This window comes from Parasteatoda tepidariorum, chromosome 6, assembly GCF_043381705.1.
Source record: "Parasteatoda tepidariorum isolate YZ-2023 chromosome 6, CAS_Ptep_4.0, whole genome shotgun sequence".
Lineage (NCBI taxonomy): Eukaryota > Metazoa > Arthropoda > Arachnida > Araneae > Theridiidae > Parasteatoda > Parasteatoda tepidariorum.
Window position 1 is genome coordinate 6928433 of NC_092209.1, and position 18879 is coordinate 6947311.

The 18879-nt window shown below is 29.8% G+C and overlaps 2 protein-coding genes across 6 annotated transcripts in view; one reads left to right on the forward strand and one right to left on the reverse strand.

The window, feature by feature from the left end:
* Nucleotides 1–3773, reverse strand: part of LOC107439233 (activated Cdc42 kinase) — a 31458-nt gene extending 27685 nt beyond the window's left edge. The window contains exons 1-2 of one of the 3 annotated variants that reach the window (XM_043043524.2): nt 3659–3773; nt 1465–1726 (exon numbers count right to left, since the gene is read on the reverse strand). In XM_043043524.2, the coding sequence (XP_042899458.1) occupies nt 1465–1701 (237 nt within the window). In that variant the 5' untranslated portion in view covers nt 1702–1726; nt 3659–3773. Of the gene's footprint in view, nt 1–1464; nt 1727–2925; nt 2983–3510 lie in introns of those variants that run through there. The other 2 variants (XM_043043523.2, XM_043043525.2) reach the window with 2 other exon arrangements.
* An 80-nt stretch (nt 3774–3853) lies between these two features.
* Nucleotides 3854–16992, forward strand: LOC107439251 (replication factor C subunit 4). Of its 3 annotated transcripts, none has more exons than XM_016051773.3 (12): nt 3854–3972; nt 5953–6077; nt 7532–7610; nt 7697–7776; nt 7979–8095; nt 8677–8746; nt 9690–9763; nt 9849–9969; nt 11116–11241; nt 12177–12257; nt 12996–13112; nt 16821–16992. In XM_016051773.3, exons 2-12 carry the CDS (start codon nt 5953–5955, stop codon nt 16917–16919), a joined length of 1089 nt encoding a protein of 362 aa, XP_015907259.1. In that variant the 5' UTR covers nt 3854–3972; the 3' UTR covers nt 16920–16992. The 3 variants fall into 3 exon arrangements, with proteins under 3 accessions (XP_015907259.1, XP_015907258.1, XP_042899460.1); XM_016051772.3 differs by having other exon boundaries at nt 3884–3986; XM_043043526.1 differs by lacking the exon at nt 3854–3972 and adding an exon at nt 4997–5029.
* The last annotated feature ends 1887 nt before the right edge of the window (nt 16993–18879 follow it).

The following is an 18879-nucleotide window of genomic DNA, read 5'->3' on the forward strand; positions in this document are numbered from 1 at the left end:
AATATTTATGCTAGTGCCTTTTTTAACTATCGTTTCGGTTCGATAATTTTCAAGTGTTTTTATTTAGATTAATAAGTTTTCCTTTTATTTTATCGTTTCCCCCGTATAATTAGGTATGAAATATATTGCGTTATTTAACCATTGGTTTTGTTTATATTAGTTAATTTAGGAATTGTAATTATTTTTTAAAAATAAATATCAGAATTTTGTATTTTTTAATCTTGTTTTTCTTGTCTAAACTTGCAAATTTTTTTATTCTTTTAAATGTTATTTTTCTCTTTAAAGTTAGGAGTACCTTCCTTTTTTCTCTTACTTTATGCATTGCATTTTTTCCTTGTAATTCGGGTTCGATAAAACATCGATTAACGACACTTTTTGGTCGATCCAGAAAACCGGGAAATTCAGATATCCGGGATAGCGATGGTCCCGAGCATCCCGGATAATTGGTTCTCTACTGTATTATTTTAGCTACTTTTCAATTAACTTTAATAAACACTAATCTTTAATCATTATGAGGCAATGAACCTAATTAGTTTTGCCGAGTTATAAATGGCAATTAACACTTTTTGATGTGCACCATTACGTAAGGCATGTAATTGTAATTTTTTTTCTTCTTCTCAAGTTAGTCTACCATATCAAGTTTCTGGACTGCCAAATGAATACCTAAGGTGGTAGCAATGGACCGCTAAAGTTTTAGTGCTGAAAGTTCGAAATATAAAAATTAAGGAAAAAATTGCCCCCACAATTAAAGATGCTGATTCTCTAATGGGAGCAATTTCAGCATGAAGTCACAGATATAGATTTGTTAATAGTCTTAGTAGTTTCTGAACTTAAGCAAAAAAAGAAACATTACAAAAAAAAAAAAAAAAAACNATCTTAAAAAAAAAAAAAAAAAAAACCTCTGATTTTTTCTTCAATTTCTAATAAAGTAAAATATAATTTCTGATAACTAAAAAAGAAAAAATAATAACAAAAAAAGTAGAAAATAATCTAAATATGGAAAATTCTTAAGTAGAAGCAAAATACAAGAATTCTTTTATGAAAAACAGCATGATATAGTGATAGGAGGGGAATAGAGAGATAAGAGCTTTTTATACATTTCTTAAACATAGAATGCTGCCTTTTATGCCATTACATAAAGGGTAATTGTCTCTAACACTGGAAGTCATTAATATTGTACTTGATGCGCTATGAACACTTTAGTTTATTTTGTTATTTACTTACTTTCATGGCCTATAACATAATTTTTGATTTTGAAATTTCTTCAATTCCTTTTCAGATAAATAGTATTTATTCTTCCTATTAACTTCAACAAAAATATGGAAAATCACAAAAATTTCAGGACATTTATTAAAATGTTTAATAATTAAGGATATTAAAGGACATTTTTTTAAAGGAAATTAAGGACAGCTTTGAGCCCTGTATGAAGCTTAATAAAAAATGCATAATAAAACAATAGTTTACTTTATTTAAAATATTCTTCTTCCATATAGTAGCTCTACGTTTTTTGACAGCATCGAGAAGCCTCCGTGCAGCTGGTTTACCCATCCCAATATTTTCCAAGTCAAAAGATAAAACATAGTCGAAATGAGATAACCTGGTGACTTGTAATTCATCTTTGATTTTGGAATAAAACTGTTCCAATTGTACTTCTTGCAGAAGTTCGAACAACCACTGTGTATCAGTTGCCTCTGGATTCATTGTGGCAAATAACAGAAAAAATCACCTGAAAAATATTAATTTTATCTCATTAATATTATAAATATTTTGATAAAAAATAACAGAAAAAACATATTTTTAGTTAAGAGCTAAGGAAAGAAAATATTTAAATGAATCTGTTTTTAATTAACAATTGTCCCTAGAGAAATATATCTTATATATTTGCTAGTTATAACCTAGCTAAAAGGTTAAAATTCAATGGAGTCATAAAATTAAAAATATTTTACAGATTTAAATACAGGGAGGAGTTATGTATGAAATCAAAAATGCTGAAAATAGAATTTAAAAAATGCTATGCCCAACACCAAATTTAAATATTTGAAAAAAATGTCAGAAATTTGAGCAAGAAAATAGAGTATGTAAGAAGCATGTAACTATAAACTAATCAATGTATTAATAAAAATATAGATGCACATTTTTTTCCCTTTTAAGCACACACGAGCCTCAGTGTGCGATTTTTAGGTCAAACGAATATCAATAGCCAAGGATAATTGAAAATTGCTTGAATCTCGATATGACATTTTTACATCATGTGATTAATGACTTGCAATGTCCAATTTCAAATCACATGAATATAGATTACAATGCAATATTTTAAATTATGTGAATAAGAACTGAGATGTGTGGTTTTAAATTGCTTGAATGAAAATAGATCCTATTAACATACATTGGTAGAAATTTTTTTTTTGAAAACTAATTATTTTTTTCTAAATACACGAAAAAGCAGAACTTTATTTGTTACAGAATAATCGTCAAGTCTTGGCAACTTCTGGGCTCCTGCACATGAGAAACTTGAAGAAAAAAAAAACACAGAAAGGGAGAAAATTGAAAGAAAATCATCACAGCAAGGGACCAACTTGAAAGATATAACTCATAACCCCCGGGAAAAAATTCTACATATTTTATTTTTCAAAGAATTTGAAAGTTTCTATTTGGCACCTTGACCACAGATCACGATTCTGAAATATACCCAAATTTTTCTTCTTATTAATTTGAAAAAAAAGAAGAAAAAACCCATCTATGATTAGTACCTGTTTGTTTCAACTATAATTGCCTAGGGAACAAAGTTAAAAAAATACATGTAGAGGTTCACCCACCCTTCAAGTTGGTCCTCTTCCGTAAATGCTTTTTTGTAGTTGTCTGTGTCCAGAAATTGTCAAAACTTGGTGATTATATTAGCTCAGGTACAAATATGGCACTACTTACAAATGAAGTAATAACAAATTATTTGATGTTGCAATAAAGCCACTCCCATGATATTGAGATAGCTGGTGGAACAAATTGGAAATACATAAATCTACAAGAGTAGTGATGCATTCATTAATTACTACACTGCTCAAAATATAATATTTCATGGATTAGGTAAAATAAAAAACACTTTTCCGTATATAAATGAAGGAATATCAATATTAGTTGCGATTCCAATAAAAACCACCACACTACTTATGAATAAATAAAAAAACGTAAATGATTGTAGGTGAAATTTCATAGATGAAATGGATCATAGTATTCTCTAACAAAATTTTTAACTGTCAGATTTTGGAAAGAATGCACACATTTGAGAGTTAAATATAACCAATAAAACATACCAGTGAACATCTACTTATGTTGCATAAATTCAGACCATACTGACACAACATAAAAATATGAAGGGTAAAAAAAACTCCATAAAAACAAAGCCATGTAATATTTTAATTGAAAAATGAATTTATTACAAATAGGAGGATCATTTGAGTCTCAAATAATTACTATATTATATATTCTAAATAAAAGAAAAGAAAGGGGGCGTACTTATCAAATCATAATCCAATATAACAATACAGAATTCCGCAACGATTTTAAATAAGTTCATTAACTAATTAATCATTTCACACGCATCAACACACACGAAAGGTGAAAAAAAGATCATTCAAGGACTGACACAATTACAAATGTTTACCTGCTACCTGCCTGCTGCTTATCCATCATTCATCAACTCTTAAAACAACCAAATAAATATAAAAAACTGTCTGCTGCCAAAAAAATGCTTATAAATGTAAGTTTCGTTTTCATTAAATGCTCTGTTTAATTTATTTTCGATTGATCAATTTAAATTATTTTACATTTAATTCTTTTAAATGTTCTTTCATCAAAGTTTTTTTTCTTTTGAAGAATATGTGCTTTCAGTCGCAATATTTATTTATTTGTGTAACTGTAACTTTATTGATTGTTAAAAAGTAAATAAATATTTTGGCGGTTTGTTTTTAATTCAAGGTTGGATATTTAAAGTATATGTTTATTTATATTCTGATCAATTTAAAAACTTTTATTTTATCTTTATTCTAAATTCAGCTATTTAAAAACAATTAGTCATTCTTGTGTTCAAAATAAATCTTCCAATTTTAGAATAAGTCATTCCTTTTTTTTATGTGTCAGCTTACTCTTCAGTTCTTGTATCTAGCATAATTGTTAGATATTCATTTTGTAGATTGCCAAAATAAGTTGTTGTATTTATTCTTGTAGAAGACGAGTTAATTAAGTCCATTTTATAAATATTAGAACTTTTTTCATCGCTTGGAAGTCAGTGAAGGATTTTAGTTCACTTAGGCAGTTCATGTTGCACCAGGAGCAAAAAGGAAGAGAAATAGGCTTTTAAATACGTTTATAAATTGTAAAATTTTTTTAAAGGAAGTTTTGAAAAATTAATTAAAATTCAAACTCTAGACAGCTTATTTTTCTGTTGATATTTCCAAGTTGATTTGTCTCCCCTTTCAAAATCATACTTTGACTGTTACTTTCGTCCATTTCATTAAAACATTTGACCACTTTTTCTGCTAAAAATTTCTGATAGTTTTCAGGGGTCTGTCCAGGCCGAATTTACTTCCGTTTAGCGGTACCTTCACCAATTCAACTTGAGGAAAAACGGTAGTTTCTCAAATTCAATTTTAGGAAAACCAGAAGTTTCACAAAATACTTTTTCTTAAAATTTTATTTTTGTATCCCTTAAGAAACGATAAATCCATATTTTTGTGTTGATTTTTTAATATAATTTTTAATTTTTCACAAATTATGTCTAAATTTTCACAAAATAGGTACCTCTCAGAAAAACCTAGACAGACCCCTGGTTTTCTTAAGAAGTCAAACGAATCGTTAGATCTTAAATTTCGGATTTTTCAGAATATTGACACATCTTAGAAAATGCGATTCTTTGTTAGGTTTTTTTAGATTTCGTGATTTGGGACGATTTATCGTATTGTGATCTGTGGCATTGTCAAGTTTTTGCATCTGCCCGCAAGAAACTGGACATGGCCGAATGGGATCAACCGAAAGGGTATAACTTCCAGAGAGACCTCTATTAGTTCAATTTTTAAGAAAAATTTCTGGTTTTAAATCAGTTTGTCCCCTTGATTGTTGTTGGCATGACAAGTCACATTACAGAAATATACCCAATAATTTTCTAGAATTTTACATTTCTAATTTAATATATCAGATTTTTTCTGAAAAATTCTTGACTTTAAAAATATCCGAACGAGGTTAGAGTATATTTTGTACTAAATTTATAAAGTAAAACATCATGAATAAAGCCTAGACAAATCAAGAATTTTGTATTAATAATTTTATTTTATAACCGTAACGGTGCACCTGACTCAATTTTTCGGCTTTGCTATTACTAATGTTCGACACTGTAGCCTCGTAATTCGGAACCCAATCTCCTGGATCAAGCATTGGAAGAAATCTGGTTTCGTTGAGAACTTTTTGATGGAAATTTGTGTTTGCATTACATGGAGATAAAAAACTCCCATGGTTAGCTTGATGGCAAGAGGACTCTAACCTATGATCCATGTACCTTTGCAGATATTTTACGTCAGCATTGTGGTCGGTGCAGGGTGGATGCAGAATTTGTATAGACCAGCCATTGCTGGGATTTAAACACGGTTCTCCTTGTCGGAAGGCGAGTGCTCTATCCCCTGGGCCATCAGGCATCGCTTATTAATAAATGATACTTCTCAGAAAAGGCAATTATTCTCAAGACTTTTTCATTTAGCAATCAACCAAACACTTACTTAACCTATGCTGAATCAAGATCTTAAAGAGAAGGTTTTAGGTCTCTCTATAATGAATGAAGACATAAATTAATACCTAGATTTTATATTATATTAACACTTGTCTATAAATAATATTTATATATAAAAAATTATAATTTATTAAATTTTTTACCATATTAAATTAAAATAGGACATTTACTTTTTGCAGATGGAAGCTTTCTTGAAAGGTTACAAACCTGGATCAATTAAGGTGAAACCAAGCACATCTAAAGATGATGAAAGTGCATCCACATCTAAGAAAACAAAAAGACCTACTCCTTGGGTGGAAAAATAGTAATTCTTGTATTTTTACATTTTTGTACATAATTACATTTTATAACATTACATAATTACATTTTTGTATATGATTTACTAATATCTGTTAATTTATGTTCAATGTAGATTATTTTAATGGTGTAAAAAATTTAAAACAGTTTTATACATGTAATAATATACAAATGATTTTTATTTGAAGTAAAATGTAATAATTTCTAATACTGAGACAATTTCCTTATTGGTAACTGCACCAAGACCAAGATCACAAAAATATTAGAGGAGGACACCAATTCAAAGAATACTCATAGACACCTCTGTTTAAATAATTGAATTTTTTGTGTATTTTTGTCAGTTAATTTTTCCGTGCGTTGGTAATTATAATTGGTAATGGCAGTTACCATTATAGAAATATATCCCTGTGACCAAATGACTTTTTTTTTGTATAAAATTATTTGGAGCTTTTCTGAAATAAAATAGAATCTTATTTTTCCTTTTCTTTTGTGGCACAACAGCCCTGGGTGGGTTGTGGCCTTCTTTATAAGTGTTTTTCAGGCATATCTCCGTTGGTCAACTGGCCTCCAATTTTCTGGTTTTCCTACTGTCTATGTCTTTTTGAGATTGTCTATCTATCTAAGCCAAGGTCTGCTGCTTCATTTGGTTCCTATAGGCTTGGCTAGAATAGTTTTCAGCACTTCGAATTTTTCAGTTGGATTCTTAAGTGTTTCACAATATCAGACTCTTTAATGATCTTACATAATTCTAAATTTGTTCGCCTTCCCCACATGAGTTCCATAACAAATACTTCTTAAAATTGTCGACGCCTCCTGATCTCCTAAGGTTAATGCACATGTCTCAGATGCATGTACTAAAACATCTTATTTGAGTTTTATAAGAGAGAAATTCAGATATTTTTTGAAACTATAAAAATATCTGTTTGCATTTGTGATTAATTTATGTATTTCTGGTCATCTCATTTTATCAAAATATATTTCATAACAATTAAATGTAATTCCAAAGGAAAAGAAAAAAAAACTCCAGTTATGACCTAGATCTTTGTAAAAACGTATCATAACTAAGGCTAATGTTGCTTTACAGAAATTTAACATGCCATTTCAAAAATAATTTTTTGAAAAACAAAACAAAACAATAAACTCATAATCTAGAAATAAATTCCAATGAGGATAGTTTAGAGTACCTCTGTGATTTTTTTCATTTTAGTGAAGTATTTTTAAAACATAAAAAAGACTTACCTGGAATTATCTCGTAACTTGCTGACCAGGAATTATTCTGGATGATTTTAGCAGATTTTTTTTTTAAATCTATATTTCTGTTGATTTTAAGGATGTTTTATTTTCTTTGTTCAGGTTACAAAATTAAGGCAATGCTTATAATGTAGGCAATATTCTTTCCTTAATTTTTAATTCTATTCTTATGTTTGAGATCACTTTACATTATATTTTATTGCATTTTAGTCGTCCAAAATGCATGAACGAGGTTGTTTATCAAGATGAAGTAGTTGCAGTTTTAAAAAAGAGCTTAGCCAATCCTGATGTAAGTATTCAAAAATTTTTTATTCTTAAGCAATTTTTTTCAAAAAAACTTTAAAGCAATTTGAATTTTTTTTATTTTTTTTTTAGCTTCCTAATCTGCTGTTCTATGGCCCCCCTGGTACTGGAAAAACTTCAACTATACTGGCTCTGTCTAGAGAAATATTTGGGTTTGTAAAAAATATATATTTGTTTAAGGTTTATGTCAATTTTCAACTTTTTGTTCATTTTTTTTTTATGTGCGTATTTGATAAAAATTATCTGTCTGCGTTTTCATACACAAATGTTTTAATGTGAATATTGTTTTTGAACTGTTTTATTGTGAATACTGTTTTCTGTTAACTATTTTAAAGCAAATATTTTATTATTTAGTGACATGTTTAAGACTAGGATATTGGAACTTAATGCTTCAGATGAGCGTGGTATACAAGTTATTCGAGATAAAGTAAAAACATTTGCTCAGCAAACTGCTAGTGCAACTCGACCCGAGTAAGTGATGATATTATATGATGTAATTTATCATTGTAATGCACTTTATATGCTGGGATATGTGTTGAATTCATTTTCATAATAGGGAGAAAAGTAGTTTACCTGACTAATTGGTATTTACTTTTGTTTTTTAAAATAAATTAATATATTGTATCATTCAATTTTACTCCTTTTTAAATGTTTTAATGGAAATGAGCTATAGGCTTATATGCAATTAAATTTAAAATCAGATGACACAATTAAAAAAAATTCAAGTACTATAATAATTTTTGTAAAAAGGTGTCTTGGTGTTACTAACACTTACACCAAATTTTAAAAGTGTTTCGAAGTGTAATTTTTTTTTTTTTTTAAAATTAAAACTAGCTGTTACAGACAGAACATATTGTGTTACACATGTGATATCCTAATTTTTAATTCTTAAAAATATTTTTAACTTATGAGAGTTACTAAAAATTTGAAGCAAGTGTAAACGACACCAAAACTTATTTTCACGAATAAAAATTTTTTTTAGACTGAGTTATGTTCTCAAAATTGGAAATTACAATAATATTGTTTAAATATTACTCTGGTTTCTCTTTTAGTGGTCGACCTTGTCCACCTTTTAAAATTGTAATATTGGATGAAGCAGATTCAATGACAAATGCTGCACAGGTAATATATTCTATATTAATTCCTCTTTTAAATGCTGATTTGTTTTTTTTTTTATTACTTCTCCAATACAGTACAGAACAATTAGTCAGTGCTCACAAAAATGCGCAAATCCTTTGGCACCATCATAATGAAAAGCAATTTCCAAAATAAACCTTCTGAACAGTTATGTTTTTATCAAATAATAATAAAATCATAACAAAAAAAAATGTTAAGTGATTGTTCAATACACAATAAAAAGAATTAAAGCAAAGCAAAAGCCTCTATTTTTTTTCATAATTACACATTTAATTATTCTTGAATCTAACCATATATATTATTATAAATCATTTGGGTGGCCAAAAGTCCTGGATAGTTTTAAAAGTGCAAATGAACAAGTCATTATCCTTGCGCAGTCATTGCCACATAAATTCATTTAAGTACAAATCCAAGTGTTTTTGGGTAGTTCCGCTGTGTTGACGGGGTATAAAAAAGTTGCTGTTATTGGTGCGGAAGCTACCTTTTGAAGATAATATCGAGTTTCAGGAAAATTATCAAGGGGATTATCGCAAAGTACAAAAATGGTTGACAAGATAATCCCAAAGTACCGTTTATTTTTCTGTAATGGCTTAAAAAATTTTTTAAACAATTGATTTTCAATTTAATAATAAAATGAAAGATATCCAGCTAATAAAAATTTTTCTTATCAACTTCTATTTCAATAATTTCTTACAAGGATATATTGTTCAATCATGTTATAATTAAACTGTATTTTTAAATATATAATAAGAGGAATTAGGGACTTTTTGTGATAAAGAAAAAAAAAATTGGGAGTGTATGTTTAATTTTTTGATAACACATTTCTGTTACCACATTCTTTTAAATATTAATTTTTTTAATGAAAGTATGTTGCCTAAGTATGATATTTGTGTTTCTTAGATTGTTGAGTGCTATTTTGTTTTTTTAGTCTGCTCTTCGAAGAACTATGGAGAAAGCCAGTAAATCCACTCGATTCTGTCTAATATGTAACTATATTAGTAGGTAAGAATCTTCATCCTTTTATAGATATTTTTGTATTTATTTACTGATTGTGTTTTTATTTACTGAATTCTAATATAAATTTCAGAATCATTGATCCTCTCACATCCAGATGTTCCAAATTTCGATTCAAGCCATTATCTAAAGAGACTTTATCTCAGCGTCTAAACTACATTACCACTGAAGAGAATGTAAAGTTGGAAGAAAAGGTTAGCTATATTTTCTAGTGTGATGTCATAAATCTGATTGACTGAACATATTGACTGAAAAATGCACTAAAATTCCTATATCCCTTATGTCTTATAATTTATTAATTACGAAAGGTATTGTGTAAATTTGCAGACTCATACAATAACAGGGCTCCCACTGGTCAGGGAAAACCTGGAATTGTTAGGGAATTTTATTTTAATTCTAAAGAGTATGCAATAATCAGGGGAAGTTGCCATTTTTTGCAAAAAACCTGGAAAATAACCAGTCTTAGAATTGTCAGTAACAGTAATCGGTTATCGAGACTCGAGTTGAATAATTCTGATATTTATTATAATGATTTTATAAAATTCCACTTTTTAGGGAAATTTTCCATGTTTCCATTCTCTTTCTATTCTATGTTTTTACTTACAAAATCTAATATTTAACATTACAAATATAAAAATCAAAGTTTTCTGATGAAAAATTGCATGCTGTAAATAAAATATGATTTGGATTTCCATTGAAATTTACCCGATTTACCTGGACAAGTTAGTGACTTTTTTTTTTCCTTCTGAAATTGAGTTGGAGCCTTGAATAAGAAAGCCTGATCAATCATCAAATTTTCAAAATACAGAAATATTTTTGCATATGAAGTTTTAAACTGCAACAATCTCCTAAGATCTATTAGTTTCCATATGTTTATGGAATCAAAGATCTTCTATGGGATTTACTGTGCCCCTTTGATGAAAACTCCTCCAGACTAGAAGTCTGGTGCTGGTTGCTGTTATGGTAACAAGCGAGAGCACATTTCTAATGGGAGTGCAATGGAGGAATGAAGGTGTTGATTGGTTTACTCACGCTGACCCATGCCAAGATCACGACAAAGCTATTTACCCCACACCCCTATTCGAAGTGACTTTTTCTCGTAGCTACAGTACCCACCACGCGGAATAATGTCTGAAGGAGTTCTCCTGAAAGCCACACTATACATTAGGGAATCTATCGTGTTGTATAAAATCTATTGTGTTCTATAAAAAATTGTTAATAAATATATTGTTAAGAGTTGTATCATTTATTAAACTAATCTACAAAAAAAAGTTTAAAGTAGGAAAAAACTGTATAATGAATTTAACAAAGTAAATAGAAAGTTTTATTTTTCATTGCAGGTGATTGATTCCATTATTGAATATTCTGAAGGAGATCTGAGGAAGGCCATTACACTATTGCAAAGCGCTCATCGTTTAAAAGGAGAGGATGGAATAACAGCCACCGATGTTGCTGATATCAGTGGAGTGAGTTACACTTTGATATTGCATTTTATTTCTTTGTTATTTTTCTGTCATGATTGTCTAGGAGAACACCTGCATCGTATAGGTATTTATGACCACCCTCGGTGTCAACTGTGTGGTTCTAAAGCACCAATGAATGGAGAGCACCTCCATTGCTGTAGGAGGCTCCACGGACTTGACTCGGAGACCGCAAGATATTGGCGTGCCAGAGAGCTTTTGGGAAGATGACTTCAGTCTTTTGTTATTTTCTATTTTTATTGTTCCTCTGTGTTATTGTTTGTATTCCCTGCCATTGGAAATTAAAAAAAATTCTTTGTTATTTTTTTTTTAAAGAGAAAGTTATTTGTGAGCATTCAAAGGGGGGCCAGGATAGCCTGGCTGACAGGGTGCTGGAGTCATGTTTGTGAGAACAAGAGCTCGAATCCAGCCATCTGAAAACTTCCCGTACAGTAAATGGTGACTCGGACACATTATATCTGTCAAGTCACAAAGTCCTCCATGTTCCCCTAACAAATTATACTTCTGAGGGTACTAAATTGGAGATTGATCATTCTCTGCTTCAAGTCAAAATTACGATCTGTGGATGAATGGGTTTGCCCTATAAACAGGTGTGACGAATGGGTGTGGCAGAAATTTATTTTCTTTGCCATAGATGGCATCACTGAAAAACAAGAACAATCGTACCCGTTGCCTACAACAACAACAGCATTCACATGCATGATTTGAATTTTACCGTCAACCAGAGCTACTTTAGCCCAACAAAAAATATGAATTGTTAATTTTTGTACTGAAGAAATAAAACAAGACTTGAAAAAAGTTTTTTGAACTTAAAAAATAGTTTGTACTCCATTAATTTAAAGCGTTTGCTTTTAATGTATTGATTATCTAGTTTATATTTTCACTATATATACATTTCTTATATTTTGTTTTTTTAACAGATTGTTCCCAACAAATGGCTTAAAGATTTGATGAAAGTTTGTCAATCTGATAGTTACGAAAAGCTAGAAAATTTTGTCTGCGTAAGTATATTTTAATATTTTTATATTCTAAATTTTACTTGCAAAATTTTAAGCCTTCAGACACTACCAGAGCTTTTTATTTTTCTCTTGTCTATTTTTATTTTATTTTATAAGACTGCTTTTGATTTTTGTTATCTTGTTTATGTATGTATTATTCAAGTTTGGGATGTTGTAACTGGGAGTTCAGGCCATGCTATACCCTAGGTCCCACGGTATTGTCACAAATACAGTAGGGAACCGATTATCCGGAACGGTCGGGGCCATCGCTATTCCGGATAACTGATTTTTCCGGTTTTCTGAATCGTTACAAAAAGCCGTTTTTTTTACTGTTAATAAACAACTAAAAAAAAAAAAAATTTGAAAATAATCTTAAAAAGAAGAAAAAACGATGAAGTAATACACTAATGATTATTTCCAAAATTATGGTAAGGTAAACATCTTTCAAAATAGAAAGAAGAATCCTAAAATCCCATGAGGAAAAAAAAATTTTGTTTTTGAAAATGGCGGGAAAATGTATCGAATTTCGTTCCGGTTTTTTAGTTTTCTGATTTCCGGATAGCGGGTTCTGTACTGTATATGGAAAATTACAGAACAGACTAGTGTAAAAAATTCTTTTAATTTCTTCATTTTAAATCTAATTGCTTTAAGTCAGTATGAAATCTCTTACTGTAAAGTCACTATATTTAAAAAGTAAAACAAATATATCTAATATAATAAAGCCTTTATTAATATTTTCAGACACTATCTCATGAAGGATATACTGCTGGTCAACTCATAAATCAACTTCACGATGAAATAGTATTTAATGACACATTAAATGATAAACAGAAATCTGCTATATGTGAAAAATTAGCTGTAAGTAATTTTATAAATGTTACATTGAAAAATTTCTGATTTGTTAACAGTAATTGTTATTTAGTTTTGTTTCATTTTTTTTTCTGGTTAGGCTTTTGTATGGCATTCTTTAAATCCATAATCCATTCCAGAATCCATATATATTGTCCTGCTTATCAATCCCCTGAAATTGCTTTCATAATTCCTTTTGGATTGCATTTGAACTCGTTCTTTCGATGCTCTCCAATTTTAGTCTAGTTTTGTATGAATGTAATTAAAATTGTAATTAAAGTGAAGTCTTAAAAGTATGCAACACATACATCCTGTGAAACCTTTGATTTATAGACATTTCACATTTCAGTGCTTCTTTAAAAACATTTTTTGAAACAAATGATACGTAGAATTTTTCTATATTCCAAATTATGAATTTCAGTGTTTAGGAATACAACATTTGAAATGTGTAAGAGCCATAGAAAATGGTAGAAAAAGAAGAAAAACAAGCTCGACGATTTTTGTTGGTAAAACACATTTTTTCCCGAATTAGTTGTGTCGCATCATTAAAACTAAATTATAGCTCTAAATAATTATCAAACTAGCCTAAAATACTATGAATAATTAAGACTATATGATAGTTGCTTGTAAGACTGGGCAATAAATGTATGCATCGGAAAATATCAATGTTATGCAATAATCGCAATAATGGATTGGCAATTTTTCCTTGCATTTTAAATTGTGAAGTACTGAAATGTGTACGATGTTTCTCTAAGTATTGTTGACATCGATGACTACACACGCATTTGAAAACAATGAATACATTTGAAAACAATGCTACTTACTAATTGCGAATTCTTAATATTTTACTTTTATTCCAGAATTCGTTTTACTTTTTTATGTATTCCTTTCTTTTTTTTTTAATGGTAATAATGAGCTAATTTTGAAATGGAGAGAGGTGTAACTCGGATTGAGTTTATTTCATGAATATAATTGCCTCAATCGAACAATCAATCAGAAAGAGGAAGAATTTGAATTTGCGCAGTACCAAATGTAAAACATTAATGCACCAAACATCGCGATGCATCAAAATATCGCAATGTTAGCGTGACGATGCATCGCGATGCCATAAACTTAACATCACCTAGTTCTAGTTGCTAGCTCCTAGTGCATTTTAGGAAAGCAAAATTTCGAAATGGACAAGAACCATTTAGCTAGATCTTCTTCTTTAAAAGAAGAAAACCATTTTAAATAATATTGGAAACAGTTTACGTCCATAGACTGATTTTCTTTAGTTTTTAATGTTTTATTATTCTTGTCATAGTGTATTTATTGTTATAAATATAAAGTTCATTACCAGGGGTCTGTCTAGACATTTTGTGAAAGGTCCTGTTTTTGTGAAATTGCGAAAAAATTACTCACATTCTTTTAACTCGGATGAATTCTTTTAACTCTTTTATGAATTTGTTCAAATAGGGTCCGGTTATTGCTGTAAAAAACTTTTTCAAGAAGTTTTTAAATTGTAGATAGTTACAAGATTATGCTCAGCACTGTGAAATTATACGTAAAATTATAATAAAAAAAAATTAAATTTTCAAAAATAAGCAGCAATTGCTGCTTCTAAATTAGAGATGCAACATACAAATATTTGGTATTTAGCCTATACTGCTGAACGCAGAATATTCATTTCGTACGAATAATGGAAGAATCATCTGCCAAAGGCAAAACTTAATTCGTTTACATTCATCTTTCTTGTTTTCTGACCTGGGAAGTGTTTATTCAATGAAGCTAAACAAATTTCTGAAGGGTCAGATTAAAAGAAAAATCATTTTGTGAAGGGTCCGTTTTTAAGTTAAAATATTTTGTGAAGGGTCTGTTTTTATGAAAAGATATTTTGTGAAGGGTCCATTAACGGACCCAAATTTCTTCCAAACAGAACCCTGATTACTGTTTTTTTTTGTAATTTTTTCCCCACTGCTCTTATCTTATGCATGTGCATTGCATGGAAACTAATCATGTAGAATCAAGTGCTTTTGCAATAAAATATAAATAAATAAAAATAAAGACAACAAATTATGACCCAAACAGTTGAAATTGTGATGTTGATTTTAGTTTCCTTTCTATTAAAAACTGTAATTACATTAATTATTATTTTATTTCTGAGTACGAAAGGAGCAAACTTTAAGGTATCCTTAGCTGAAATATTTTTTAAAATGCTGTGTTTATTTGATTTCTATTTAATGCAATATAATTCCATAATTTGAAATCAAAGTAGCGACTTAAAGATTATTTTCAAAAATAAATATAAAATTGGCTCTCAGAACACTGAAAATAATAAACCATAATTTAACTTGCATGCTACTCTTAAAAGGTTCACCATCTCTGCACTAAAACTATAAGAAAAGATAAAATTGAAAGGAACAATATTGTATTCCTGTCTGAGATCTAGAGGCAAGACTTGTGATTTTTCCGTGAATGTCACAGAATTCTGTGTATGGCAAGAGCATTGGTTTGCGGACTTTCGTGAATGGAAAACTTATAATCCGACGAAATTTCGCTAAATCCCGTTAACAAGACGCGATCATGTACATCATTCTACCGCCATTTTGATTCTTTTGGTTTCTGTTGATTTTCACCATTTTGTATACTTGGAGCTGCGAACCATTTTGAATGCTTGGAGCTGCAAACCATTTTGAATGCTTGGAGCTGGAATCTGCGAATATCGCGATTCTTATTCACAATATTATTTTCTTATACATCCGTTGTTAAACAGCCGACCCAATTTTGGGTTTACGACTACTAATGTTCCACTCCATAGCCTTTTAATTTTGAACCAATCCAGAAGGCAAGGAAACTCCTGGATCAGTACCCCCAGGGGTATTGATTTGTTATGGGAACATGGAGGACTTAGCGACTCGACAGATTTGACGTGCATCAGTCACTATTTACTACACGGGGAGTCTTCGGCCGACGGGGATCATACCCACGAACTCTTGGATATGGAGCCAATGCCTTACCAACCAGACTATCGCTGCCTTCGCGCATCAAACATAAATTTTTCGTATTTACCCGATTTAAAAGTTATATGTTGCTATTCCTATTCACGCGATTTAAAAATTGTACATCGCCATTTTTGTTCATGTGAATTAGAAGTCCAATATCTGGATTTGTATTTACTCGTTTTTAAAACCTAATATCGCGATTCATATTCATGCGAGTTTAAAGTCCAATCTTGCGATTCGTATTCACACATTTTTAAAATCCAATATAGGGATACATATTCACGCAGTTGTAATATCAAAAATCGATTTTGGCATTTATACTTGATTTAAAAACCAAACCACACGATCAAAAAATTATGCATCGCGATTTAAAGTTAAATTTCGCGGTTTTAATATTCAATATCGCGATTCATATTCATGCAATTTTTAAAATCCAATATAGCAGATTCTTGTAAAAAGTAAGTTTTTTCTTGAATTAGTTACTGTGTGATATTCTTCATTATTAGATAATTCAATTATAAATGCTAGTTCAAAAATGTTAATTATGATAGCATGTTTGATATATAAATTGATATCTTGATATCAATTTGCACATAAAATTTTCAGGGTTTTTAACTGTGTCACCCCTGCAAAAGGTTGTGCATCATAATATAAGCCTTTATTTTTGAATAAATTATTTTAAGTTCTTTAAATTTTGTTGTTTATAAAAATTGAGTGGAAGTTTTTTGTGTTTTAGATTTGTGATAAACGCTTACTCGATGGTGCAGATGAATTTTTGCAATTGATGGATTTGTGCTGTACTATAATGCAACAAATTTGCCATACAGTGGATTGAAATTGTTCTTTTATACTCATTGAATTGTACATTATGTCATGTTTATTTTGTAATAAAATTTTCAAAAGTTTCATTTTAAAGTTCACCAAAATAACAAATTATTTATTACATATAACAATTCATTCTGTTTTGTTAGTTTTCATACTAAAGATATTTTGGTATCGAAATTTGGATGCGGGTTTGAAAAATGTTCATTGCCAGCGAAGTGCAGGTTGTTATACTATATATCTATCGTTGAAAAATGGTCATTTATAAAGATCAGGGATGAGATTTTTCCGCTTTTTAGCGGATTTCCGCTTATTTCACTTTTATCTCTTGAATTTCAGCTTCTTTTTTTATCAAAAATTCAGATTTTTCTAAAAATTTCACTTTTTTTATAAGTACTATTCCGCTTTTTCAGAAAATTCACCAATTTTCAAAGAGAAACAGAAAATTCAAACTACATAGCTACCAATCCTTTCTCATTTTAGCTATTTTCTCCCCTTTTACTCGCAGCTGATAAGATTTTCTGAATTTTTTACCCGCCCTCCAGATAGATCCGATTTTTGTAGTTCAAACGACGCTGCTTCTGACAAGCCTTTTAGGGGTCCCAAGCCTGGAATCTGCTAATATCTCGATTCTTATTCACACGATTTTAATATCAAACATAGCTTTTNATTTAAAAAGTAATATTACTGATATATTTGCTGTAAATCACATAACAGTATTTATTAAAAGAAATGAAATATTATTGTATATTCTCAGTAGTTTTAATTTGCTAAACCAGGTAGTTTTTCAAGTAAAAATTGTCTCTTATGTGAACTGAGGAAAAATATAATTTCCAGCTTTATTTTTTCAATTGGTAATTTTTATTTTCACTAAATGTTGAGTATCAATGTAATCATTTATATAATAATAGATTAGTACACAATTGTATATCAACACATTATTTATTACCTTAAACTGTCTGGAATTTATTGTTAAAGGGTTGCGCTTGCGTAAATTTTACTATCGTGGAAATTCAGCTTTTTTGCCTTTTAGCTAATCTCATCCCTGAAAGATAAAATCGAAGTTAAATTTTCGTATGCGTAATGCGAACCCTGTCTCTCTACAAGCTACAGTTTTTATGCAATTGAATAACATAATAATCAGGATTTTTTTTAAAGTCACGATGTGCCTCCACTTCTCTGCTACACTGGTCGTGGTAGGAAGATGATACATTTCAACTTATGCAATACGTTGAGATCATAATTTTTTTGTCTTGAGTATTATTTTCAAAAGAGCAGACAAGTGTATAGGTATGTATATAAACATATGTTCTTTATAAACTTGTAAATTCAGTCATAAAATAAAATAAACCAAAATTATCATTTAAAAAAAAATATCTGTAGCTTTTGGAGCGAAACTAATTTCAGATTTGAAATCCTCACACACGAATTAGATAAGATATAGTAATATTATATATATATGAGAAATTAGTTTGCCAGTCTAATTAAATTGCAATATATATGTGTATATTTTTGAATAATCAGGCCCTAAAGATAATAAAAAAACCGGTCTCTCTGCTATACTTAACCTTCTACAGGAGTCTCCAACCCTGCTCTAGTGGGTTAATCAGAAAACCTCCACACCGTTTTTTATAGGTAGTCTGATCAGACCACTGTGAAGGTTATCCACTTTCCGAACGAGTCACTTAATACAAAATCTAGTTAAAATAAGAAAGTGGTAGCAAATATGTGACTAAAAATTTGTTTTATTTTAGAATATTATTGGTTTGCCTTACTCACTTGTCAACCACTACAGATTCCATTCTCAAATATATATGATAAATTTCTTTCAATTACTTTTATAAAAGGTTTTGGGTTCATGCGCACAATTGGTTCACTTTTTAATTAGTCTGCGCGGACTACTTATAAAAAACCGTGTGGAGACTTTTTGATGTAGGAGGTGATGGTTAACCTCTATATAGAATTACTCTTTA